The 11,753-nt window shown below is 47.5% G+C and overlaps 1 protein-coding gene across 1 annotated transcript; it reads left to right on the top strand.

The window, feature by feature from the left end:
- Nucleotides 1-3,008: 3,008 nt before the first annotated feature.
- LOC310747536 (uncharacterized protein) lies at nt 3,009-10,154 on the top strand (the record flags this gene model as incomplete). The annotated part of the gene is made up of 6 exons (XM_083582002.1): nt 3,009-3,111; nt 4,527-4,989; nt 5,159-5,240; nt 5,522-5,604; nt 6,176-6,302; nt 8,491-10,154. The coding sequence occupies exons 2-6, from the start codon at nt 4,618-4,620 to the stop codon at nt 10,152-10,154; spliced, it is 2,328 nt and encodes a 775-aa protein (XP_083438128.1). The 5' UTR covers nt 3,009-3,111; nt 4,527-4,617.
- Between the last annotated feature and the right edge of the window lie 1,599 nt (nt 10,155-11,753).

Below are 11,753 nucleotides of genomic sequence, written 5' to 3'. Positions count from 1 at the left end.
GTCTCACAATTTTTTATCTTGCAGCTGGAAATTCCCCTAGCCCAGCTTTTGTAAAGCAACCAATTTCAGAGGCTTCCACTAGGGGGAAACAGTTTCTATTTATATTAGTCAGTAATGTCCTCTTCTAAACACAGTTCAAACAATCCAAAGTTAGTTTCAGTTTTCAGTTACTTTTTTACTCCTTTTTAAAAACAGCCGGAGACAGTAGAAACAATGTATTTCTCTTATTAGCTAGCTGTCAACGAACGTTCTAAACGCTGTCAATGAACGTTCCAAAAGACGTCAGTCCTGCTAGCAGCCCGTTTCCAGAGTCAGAGCGGCGGTATTTTAACTCTCTTTTTTTTATATATAGATTTTTATTGGTTTTTCAACACATATTAAAGGACAATACAAAACAATACATGAACAAACAAACATATAAACACGTATAATTTCTTAACCTTTTTTTCTTTAAACCTTCTTTCAGCGACTTCCCCATACCTCCCTTTTCTGCATCCCTGTTTTAAATCTTTCCAGCAACCCCTAATTTCAATTTCTTATAGCACTTTCTTTATATCCTTTTTCTCATATCCAATTGTTTGTCCCTGCAATTCTATTTTGCCTTACCCATGACATTTTAACACTCGTTAATTTTGCAACAGTTCTTAAGATAAATGTCAGAGACAATAAACTTTAAATTTCTTCCAATCTTCTTCCACCGTCTCTTTCCCTTGGTCGCGGATTCTGCCCGTCATCTCAGCCAGTCCCATGTAGTCTATCACCTTTGTCTGCCATTCTTCCAGCGTGGGTAGTTCTTGTGTCTGGTATTTTAACTCTCTTCGCTCTCTCCTGCAGGCATACTCAGTCCACAACTTCCCCCCCTCTTCTCCTGCCTCCAAGGGGGAGTTTAATGTTCTTTACCTATGGAAATTTAGTCTTTTACAATAGGCTTTCCAAGACTTCAGCTTGCAGCCTCATTGCTTCAGTCTATTTACAAAAGGGGAAGGTGGACTTCCTGTGTTGAACCTCCCCATTACGATACCAGATTAGACGTTTAAAAATCCAATTCTCCCGGTTCAGTTCTACTCACGGGTAGTTACTTTAAAGTCAAATTGTCCACAGGAAAAAGTCAGCGCTCTCCGGCAACAGCTATGCGGCTTCGCTCCGTGGAAGAAGCAGACGATTTGAAGCACCGCGCCGCTCACCCCACATCACTCCGGAACCCCGAAACCGGGTTTCCCCGCGAGTAAGGGAGGCACAAAAGGTGCCCGCCGAATCCCATGCTCACAGGCTTCTCCCGCCTGTGATTTTTTGCGGGTCTCCGCCTTCGCCATGGCGGCCAGACCCAAATTCCCACGGGGCAAATTCCTCACGATCAGAGGAATTCTGCCATTACTGGAGGCACCAACCCGTTTCTTCCAGGTGTAATTCAGACAAGAGGCTATAGGGAAGACATGCCACCACTTCGATGTCCAGAGGAGACTGAACAGAAAGCCCTGCTGTGATGGACAGCTGAGCCCGGGCTGAGTCTGGAGCTGCAGTCCCTCAGAAACACCACCAGGGGGCTGGAACCTCCCTCTGATTGGCTACCCAGACAGACCACCGGGGGCGGAGCCAGCCCTTTTGGCGGGAAAATGAGGAGCCTTTTCTGAGGGAGTTTTGAGGCTGGAGCTGAGACGGGAGGAAGGGAGGAGGAGGAGAGGCTGTGTCTGAGGGAGAAGTGGCTCTGGCCTGAGGAGAAGGAGGAGAGAGGAAGAGGGGCTGAGTCTGGGGGGAGACAGGCTCCGGGGGTCTGAGAGAAAGAAGGGGGCCGAGGGATCCCCTGGGTCTGGCGCCCAAAATAAAACGCCTCAGGAGGGCATTGCTGAGAGGGAGGGAGGCTGAGGGAAAGGAACCTGGTCTGGTTAAAAGGATTGAACTGCCACACCTAAATCACTAAGGAAAGGAACGAGAGAAAAGTAACAGAAACCGAGCTGAGCTTTTCCCACCTCGTCTAGAAACAGGAACATCTGTTTACCTGAAGTGTAACAGCTCATTTCAGCAACTGAAGTTTAAGGAAAGGTGTGCATATCCTGCTGCGTTTAAGCCTGTGACATTCCCATATTTAGTTTAATAAGCTAACTTCTGCCTGAAAGAACGCATCTCCCGACCCAACTTTGTTTCACAAACCTCTTCTTTTTGAAAATAAAACTTTTCTCGTTTGATGACCTCCTGCCCGAGACTCCCTGAATGGAAGTTTCCCTCACACAAGACAGCCTGGGGCAAACGGTGGAGATGCCTTGAATTGGCATAATGTTCGCTGGTTGTGCTATATTTCACGGGGGGGGGCAGTTAGTGGGATGAGTCCACTGCAAATGAACTGGTTAGTGGTGGGATCTGCTCCATCCTTCATTGACGGTTGTGTCATGATCCCAAATAAAACCCGCAAGGAGAATGCGTTACCACAGAAATGTCTATATTTTGTGAGGAGGAAACTGATGAGAGGAGAAGGCACCCCCAGCCAGGACTCCGAAGTGAGAGGAAGCACAAACGGAGGTTTTTCTTTTTAAAAAATAATTTTTATTTATTTTCAGTTTATCGAGACCCACACATAAAAGACCCATTTTGACCTCCCTCCACCCTTCCGTGGTTCTCTCTTAATTTTCCTGCAAGGTAACCTTGCTTGCTTTTAAATTAACCCTGCTGTTGTATTTTGAAGGGAAGCCCCATCATGTCCCCCTTCTTCTGGATTCCTCCTCCGTCCCGTTTGGCCATTGCCTTTATCTGGGATTCCTTGGCGGGGACCAAACGGGGGGGAGAAACGCCTGAGGGAACTTTCAGTCGGGAGGTGGAATGGAGGGAACTAGCACGGGAAAGATGGCAGCTCGGGGGGTCCGGCCCAGGGGGCTCCCGCGCCCCCAATAAAGTACTTGAGGGGGCCGAGCCCTGCCTCCCTTGGGTGGCCCCCCATATTCTCTTCAAACGGGCGCCCCTGCAGCTGAGCGCATGCGCGAAGCGGGACCCGGCGCTCACCCACGGCGCAGGCGCGAAGTCCGGGCGGGGCTCGCCCCACAAGAGAGACCCCCCCCCTTCTCCTGGGCAGTTCAGTCCTTTGTTCCTGCGCAGCCGACCTGCCCCACAGGGGAAAGAAAGGTAGGAAGCGAAACAAAGGGAAAGGGGGCGGGAGAAGCCCCCCGTCAACTGTCAAGTCAGGCTGGCTCTCAAGGAAGTCCTGAGATTCCTGCTGCCTGGCGGGGGTTGGACTAGATGACCCGGGGGGGGACCCTTGCAGGGCTCCGATGCTGTGATTCATTGGAGGTGATCCAGGGCTCTTTCACTGCTCCGATCTTGCAGTGCATATGGGACCTGGGCGGGGGGTTGCTGTCTTTTCCTTCTCTTCTCGCAACTTCTTTTGGGGGGGGTTGGGGTTGGGTTAGAAACAAGGATCAGGGGAGTGAGGAATAATACAAAGAAAGATTTCTCCTGAGCTCGGCTTGCCAAGGGTGAAAATGAACTTGGGGCGGATTCCTAGAGCGGACCGGAAGAAAGGTGCGCGGGGGAGGGAGTTCCTCCTCCAAAGTCCCAGCCCCGCCCTGCACCTCCTTTCCTGCAAAGGGGCGTGGCTTTTGAGTGGGGGCTCTCCCTTGGGATCTGGTGAGTCTCCTCTTTCTTCTTGCATAAGGTGCATTGCAGAGGAAGATGCATGGTGGGGGTGCTCATCTCATGAATGGGGGACCCCCAAGTCAGGGGGCAGAGGGTCCTCCCTCTTCCTCTCTGCAAAGGCGGAGGAGAGCCCAGTGAGAGGCACCTTGACAGAATTTCAGTCTGGCAGAATTATGCCTGGCCTGGAAAAAGGGGGAAAAGAAAAGGGAAGAGAGAAAACATCAAGGCGGTTGAGATGTGCTCCTGAGCAAAAGCCCCTCCCTCTCAAGTGCCCTTCTGCAAGGGGAGGGGGGCTTTGTCTCTCTCTTCTGCAGGGATGTGGGGAGTCGGGGGGGGGGGTGCAGGGGTGGGTCTTCTCAGCTCATGCAGCAGGGGACCCCCAAGTCAGGGAGCAGAGGGTCCTCCCGTCATCTCTCTGCAAAGCCCGGGAGGCGTCACAGGAAGGCTGCAAATGTATTTTTTCATTTGGACCCACACACTGCTTGCCACTTTCCGGAGGGGGGGAAATTGGTCAGGTGAAAAAGTGATGGATATTATTATTATTATTATTATTATTATTATCATCATCATCATCATCATCATCAGTGCCATGCCCATCTGGCTGGGCCTCCCCAGCCACTCTGGGCAGCCTACAGCATACATAAAAACATCAAGCTTTAAAAATCTCCCCAGGCTGCCTTCAGATGCCTTTTAAAAGTTGTGAAATTCTTTATCTCCTTGACCTCTGAAGGGAGGAGTGATGGATTGTTTAATTTCTATACCTCTTAATATAAAGCTCAGAGTCTGGCCTGTGGTGAAGTCCAGTCCTGCTTCCTGGCAAGACTCATCCACACTTGCCCAGGGAACATATTTCTCCTTCTGCTTGTGTTCCAATCTAATAATGGAACAATGTATTTGCTCTGCAGGATTTGCCACCATCTCTCATTAGGACAGACAGCTCTTGGCAGAAGACCAAGGGATTCCTTCTGATCTCGTGGAAGCTTCCTAAGAGCACAGATGGATGAGCAAGACTCAGCTGGCAATGAGAGCAGTGGGGGATTCTGGGCAAACTCTGTGCAGAGGATCCTGGGTGAGGAGGACACCCTTCGCTCAGATGTGCAGAGCCAGAGGTTCGGGCAGTTCTGCTCCCAGGAGGCCAAAGGACCCCGAGAAGTTTGCCACCGGTTCCTCCACCTTGACTGTCAGTGGCTGAAGCCAGAAAGGCACACGAAAGCTGAGATGCTGGACCTGGTGATCTTGGAGCAGTTCCTGGCTGTCCTTCCAGTGGAGATGGAGAGCTGGGTGAGGGAATGCGGAGCAGAGACCAGTTCCCAGGCCGTGGCCCTGGCCGAAGGTTTCCTCCTGAGTCAGGCGGAGGAGAGGAAGCAGGTGAGAGAGACTTTCCTCCGGATACTCCCAAGGGGCTCCAGACAGGAGGGAGAACATCCCTAAATCTCATCCTTCTTTGAAAGTATCCAAGGCGCTATATTGGACATCCCTAAAGATTTTGCCCCTAATAGTTCTCATTCTATGTTTTGAATCCTTGATTCTCTTTTAGGGAAAGGATCTGTTGACAGAAACAGGTCCCGATTCCTCTGAGGCAGAGAGGACTTCATTGGACACCAGAGAGAGGCCGCTGGGTAAGGAGGAAGGAATTTCTTCTCGTTTGGGTCACATTCTCTGGACTTGGAAATTAATCCATGGGGTTGTTTCACCTTTTTGGGGAAGACAGTTGTGGCCAAGAGCCCAAAGGAGAGGAGATGTATTTTTGCACAACAAACTATGAAATGGGTAGAAATGCAAAAATGCACTTGGCAGGGGAGACTTCTTCTAAGGCCCACCTGCAGTGAGAGAGGCACTGCTTCACCTCTGAGAGAAGCACATGCCCTCCTGGCTCCCCACTTGCCCTTGTCTCTTGCAGGTGACGGAAGGATGCCGGCAAGACCTCCTCACCTGTCTTTTAATGGTAGTGGAGAGGAAGCAGTGGCTGTGGAACCAGATCAGGTAACGGGAAGCAGCCTTGTGAAGAAAGAGGCTGAGGGGTGGGGCAGCCAGGGGTCCTCTGGAGTCAGAATGAATCTCTTCTCTTGGTCTCTGTCAAAACTGCCTTTAACAAAGACTGGCAGTGCTGTGCTGAGAATAAGGAACAGACACCCCACCTTAACTAGCCCTCTGAATGTCGCTAGTATCTATGAGTAGTTGCTTTTCTATTTGTCTATTTATTGTGAAATGCTGAAATAGGCTTCTAAGGAATTAACAAACCATAAAAAATTGTAGCCAGGATTCATCTAACCAGTCCCATCTGTAGCCCAGGGCTTCCCCCCCCCCCCTCCTCCTTGTGTCCCCAGTCCATAGGGCATTGGGAGGGTTCCCTCCCTACACAGAACAATGCATACAATAAAAGACACAATAAAAAACTCAATTAAGACACTAAAGGAACATCTGTGCTTAAAATCTGTGGCAAGACTATCTCATGAAAGCAAGACAGCAATTAACAGGCAGGAAACAAAAGAGCAATGTGTAGTGGATAATATTCATGCTGTCTAAGAGGAGGAACTGTTCCTTTTCCTTTTAGGGTCCAGTGTGCTTTGAAGATGTAGCTGTTCGTTTCACGGAGGAGGAGTGGGCGTTGCTGGATCCTGACCAGAGAGCTCTGCATAAGGAAGTCATGGAGGAGAACCGTGGGATCATAGACTCTCTTGGTAAGGCTCCCTGTTGGATCACAGTATCTGTTCTGAAATTCCATACGTATATGTAATGGTTATAAGGGGTTGCTCGTGTGTAAGTTGCCGCCACTCCTGGCTAGGTTGCCTGGTTAAACCTTTTCTGTCTGGACAGCCCTTCACTTCGTGGCTGTTTCAGTCGCTAGCAGAATCCGTCAGTGGGCGTTTCTTGAACTTCTTCCAGCAAAGAAGTTCTTTGACGCCAAGTCTACGCCTACTCTCCCTGCGCGGAAGTCTTCTGCGCAGGGTGGGTGTGGGTAGCGGAGGACCCGTGCTCTCCCCGCTGGTCTCCGGCGAGGAGTCCTGGAGCCCCCTTGCCGATTCCCCCATCTGCCCCCCTTTATCCCTGGTGTTACGCTGATTTCCTTCCCCAGCCGATGAGCTGCCTCTCTCCCTGCTGGGCCCTTCTCCAGCATCGCTTGGGAGCCTTGCCTCCGCCTCTGGCTCCGATGGCAGTTCCCTGACAGTATATATATGTGACGAACCTCCCAGGTTTTGATTAGCTCAGCAATACCACCTACAGCATCTGGGATTCTAACCCACAGCTCACCTTGAATGGATTGTTTTGTCTGTGAACATTTTTCCTCTAGCTATTTCTTTTAAAACAAGGATCAGGCTGATGTGAACTATTCACACATTTCTGAATGTATGCTTCAGGGTGTTGCAGGAAGTTGAAGAAGCCTCTGTCAGGGTTTTTGTTTTTGCTTCTGACCAAAGAGACGACTGACCTTGGAGATGGAGCAGATTTCATGACTGAGTCAAATAACATCCACCCCAGAAAAAAGCCAGGCTTTTCGAATCTTAGGTTCCCATAAAGATGTCTGTGATTGCAAATCCCCAAAGGCAGTGAATGCTGTATTAAGATTTCCCATGTAACTGCCTTCAGTTCTTCCTCTATCAGAAGTATTAATGAACATTGTTCAATAACGGGTACTCTTTTGGCCGGGGTGGTTCTTTGGGTCTCAGTGAATGGAGAGCAGACAGACTATTGGGTGTCAGAAGCAAGCTTTATTTAACTGATGGATGATCCAATGAAGCAAGCAAAATAACATCCATCTCCCACACTCACTACAAAACAATAACTGCTGTACAATCTAAAGCGAATAGCATACAAAATAACATAGCACACGTGTATAAAATGGGCTAAAATACCAGAAAGAGCCACACCAAACAGTTAAAATGCCAGAAAGAGGTTGTTGTTGTTATTTTTATACTCTGCCTGTCGGGAGCCAAGCTGCTGTCTTGATAACACAGCATGCAAGTCGTAATTAGCTGGAAGATTTATTGCAATACAAACACTGTGGAGGTTTGTGTATGCTCTTTGCAGTAAGCAGCCTCTGCTCACTCAGAGAGATATTTGCAGTTCTTTATTTTACATATGTACAAGCAGCACAGTACAACTTATGCATCCGAATCGTCCGGTTCAGATTCGGGGAGTGGTCTTCACCTGCTTCTCCTCCAACAGAAGGGGCAGGGAAGTTTCATGTGACGTCTCTGATCCTTGCGCTTCAACCCTCTCCTTTCCTGTGCCGAAGGCACGGGCATAGGCTCTCCGCCTGCCCCTGAGCTCTCTGTGCAGTGCTGGGGCTCTGCTTCAGCATAGCAGAGCCTTGACACCTCCTGGCTCCCTCCTGCTAAGTGAAGTCTCTCAATAGTTTTTCAGAAGTTTCAACAGAAGACGTCTCAAAAGGACAGTGTCTCCGGAATGATACTACTTTTTTGTAATAGTCTTCATCAGCCAATATTTTTCAACAGAATATGTAAGTACGATTCATGCTAAGGATCAGCAGAGCATTATTGAGAGACTTTACTTTTGAAACTTTTGAGACGTCTTCTGTTGATACTTTTGAAAGACTATTGTGAGGCTGTCCTTAGACATCTGTTTTGAACACATGGCTTGACAGTCCTCGCTACCACTCTGTTATATTGCATATATGAACTTTGATTTGCTTACTCCTATAATTTGAATGATATCATTATTCTATTATATATTTTCTACTATTAGCCTACGTGTTGTGTTTGTATTGTGTTGATTCTTCAGTCAGAGCCAAATCTAATGCTGCAGCAGATATATCTATTAGAAGCTACATAAAAAGCAGTAGCACTACGTAGACCCCATTTCTTCCTGAAATTAAAGGGACATGATCCATTTCTCTATTTCCTGCAGATGGTGTTAAATTGGAAATGAAGAACAAGGGAAACCTTGACAAAATCTGCACAGTGGAGAAGCCATATCAATATTTGGAATGTGGAGAGAACTTAAATCAGACTTCCCATTCCACTTCCCATCAAAGAAATCCCTTTGGGATGAAACCCTATCAGTGCCTGGAATGCGGGAAGAGCTTCAGTCACAGGTCCCTTCTCGCTTACCATCAAAGAATACATACAGGGGAGAAACCATATCGGTGCTTGGAATGTGGAAAGCGCTTCAGCCAGAGCTCCAGTCTCAGTTCTCATCAAAAAATTCATACAGGGGAGAAACCTTATCAGTGCTTGGAATGTGGAAAGCACTTCAGCCAGAGCTCCGGTCTCAGTTCTCATAAAAAAATTCATACAGGGGAGAAACCTTATCAGTGCTTAGAATGTGGAAAGAGCTTCAGTCAGAATTCCACACTCATCTCACATCAAAGAATTCATACAGGGGAGAAACCATATCAGTGCTTAGAATGTGGAAAGAGCTTCCGCAGGAAGACCCATCTCTCATCCCACCAGGCAATTCATACGGACGAGAAACCATATCCGTGCGTGGAATGTGGGAAGAACTTCAGTCAAAGAGACAAGCTCATGGCTCATCAAAGAATTCATACAGGTCATAGACCATATCGGTGCTTGGAATGTGGGGAGAGCTTCTTTAAGAGTTCTGCTCTCATTTCCCATCAAAGTATTCACACAGGTGAGAAACCTTTTCATTGCTTGGAATGTGGAAAGAGTTTCACTCAGAAGGGAGGTCTCACTTCCCATCAAATAATTCATACAGGGGAGAAGAAATATTTGTGCTTGGAATGTGGGAAGAGATTCAGTCAGAGGAGCAAGCTCATAGCCCATCAAAGAATTCATACGGGGGAGAAACCATATCAGTGTGAGGAATGTGGAAAGAGCTTTGCCTTGAAGGACATACTCACTTCCCATCAAAGAATTCATACAGGGGAGAAACCGTATCAGTGCATGGAATGTGGAAAGAGGTTCAGTAATAGGGCCTACCTCACTTCTCACCACAGAATTCATACAGGGGAGAAACCACATCAGTGCTTAGACTGTGGGAAGAGCTTCACCTGGAAGGAAAGTCTCACTTCCCATAGTATAATTCATCGAGAAGAGAAACCATATCAGTGTGTGGAATGTGGAGAGAGCTTCCCTCGTAAGAAAAGTCTCTCCTGCCATCAAAGAATTCATACAGGGGAGAAACCATATCAGTGCTTGCAATGCGGAAAGAGATTCAGTGACAGTTCCCATCTCTCTTCCCATCAAAGAACTCATACAGGGGAGAAACCACATCAGTGTGTGGAATGTGGAAAGAGATTCAGTGAGAGGGCCAAGCTCACTACCCATCAAAGACTTCATACAGGGGAGAAACCCTATCAGTGCTTGGAATGTGGAAAGAGATTCAATCAGAGGGCCCATGTCACTTCCCACCAAAGAATTCATACAGGGGAGAAACCATATAAGTGCTTGGAATGTGGAAAGAGCTTCAGTCAGAGTTCTGCTCTCACTTCCCACCAAAGAATTCATACAGGGGAGAAACCATATAAGTGCTTGGAATGTGGAAAGAGCTTCAGTCAGAGTTCTGCTCTCACCACCCATCAAAGAGTACATTTAGGGAAGAAACTATAGAAGAAGAAGAGTTTGGATTTGATATCCCGCCTTTCACTCCCTTTAAGGAGTCTCAAAGCGGCTAACAATCTCCTTTCCCTTCCTCCCCCACAACAAACACTCTGTGAGGTGAGTGGGGCTGAGAGACTTCAGAGAAGTGTGACTGGCCCAAGGTCACCCAGCAGCTGCAGGTGGAGGAGCGGAGACGCGAACCCGGTTCCCCAGATTACGAGACTACTGGCTCTGCTTGGAGTGTGGAAATAACTTAGGAGGGCCAAGCTAACTTCCAATCAGATGGATGACAACACATTGGCTATCAAGCAGACGGCATCTTATTCCCTGCAGGAATAGGTTTGGAAGATGTCTTCTCTTTTCCTCACTATTCCATGGACAAGAAAATCAACCCACAAGGCAAGAAACAGCTAGAGTGGGTTTACTCACATGATCTTTATATCCTGCATGGGAGTCCTGTCAATGTTTTATATGGACAGATCAGATTGTTACATAAAAGGAAGGGAAGTGTGATCGACTACATCATAGTGTCACCATCTCTTTTCCACTCAGTGAATTCTTTTGAGGTGCTCCAGAGAGCAGAAAGCAACCGTTTCCTATTATTAGTTACAATCTACCCCCTGTTAGAATCTCCACACACACACACCCCGAGCCAACAGATACTACCAGAGAGCTTGTGGGTGCAAAAAAGCTGAAATGGTCATTGAGACTAAGTGACAACATCCTAAAGACCCTGGTCTCTGAATATCGGATGTGTCTATGCAAATTCCTTGAAAGAAACTCGTCCAACCCGGTGGAGATTTACCAACAAACAACAGCAGAAATCAAACCCTTCTTGATCAACACCAAAGAACCTAAAAATGATCTTGTAGAACAGTGATACTGGTTTGACACAAGAGTGCAGAAATGCAAGGAAAAGGCTGGCTGGATCTATTAGAGCACCGGGGTTCTTTCAAAATACTCTTAACTTTTGGGACACTCAATAAAGACAGGATAGCATATAAGAACATTTTAAAAAAGCAAAAGATAGGCTTGGGAAGACAGCTGTGGCAAGACTTGGCTCAAGAAGCAGCTGACTGGAGGGAGGACAAATTTTGGGAATTGGTGTCCTGTGGAATGAAATATGTGAAATTAACACATGATACCATAATCCCAGCCTGGAAAGGGTTGAATACTACAGCGAGCTTTTTAGCGATCATTCGAGGCTCCCAAATAAGGCCGGTATGAACACCAACCCGTCAAATTTACTGAAATGGTGAGAGGTGTCCCCAAATGAAATGAAACATCTCACTGAAGGCTTAAAACCAAAGAAAGCCCCAGGAAGACATGATGCCTCCAGAGCTCATCAAGACTCACTTGGAATGGTTGGTGGCTACCTATTTTGGCCAGGCTATTTACACAGATACACAACACAGCCCAAATTCCTCCCAGCTAGAAGTTGAACATAATTGTTCCATTTTTCAAGAAAGGAGACAGATCTTTGCCCCATCAGCCTGTCCCCATCCCATGGGGCAGCCCTTTAGCTAATGGAAGGTGGCTATCATATCTCCTCTCAGTCTCCTCTTCTCCATGATAAACATCCCCAGCTCCCTCAACTGTTCCTCATAA

Source organism: Podarcis filfolensis (genome assembly GCF_964270895.1).
Source record: "Podarcis filfolensis genome assembly, chromosome: 13".
NCBI lineage: Eukaryota > Metazoa > Chordata > Lepidosauria > Squamata > Lacertidae > Podarcis > Podarcis filfolensis.
This window is presented reverse-complemented; position numbering and strand designations above follow the sequence as displayed.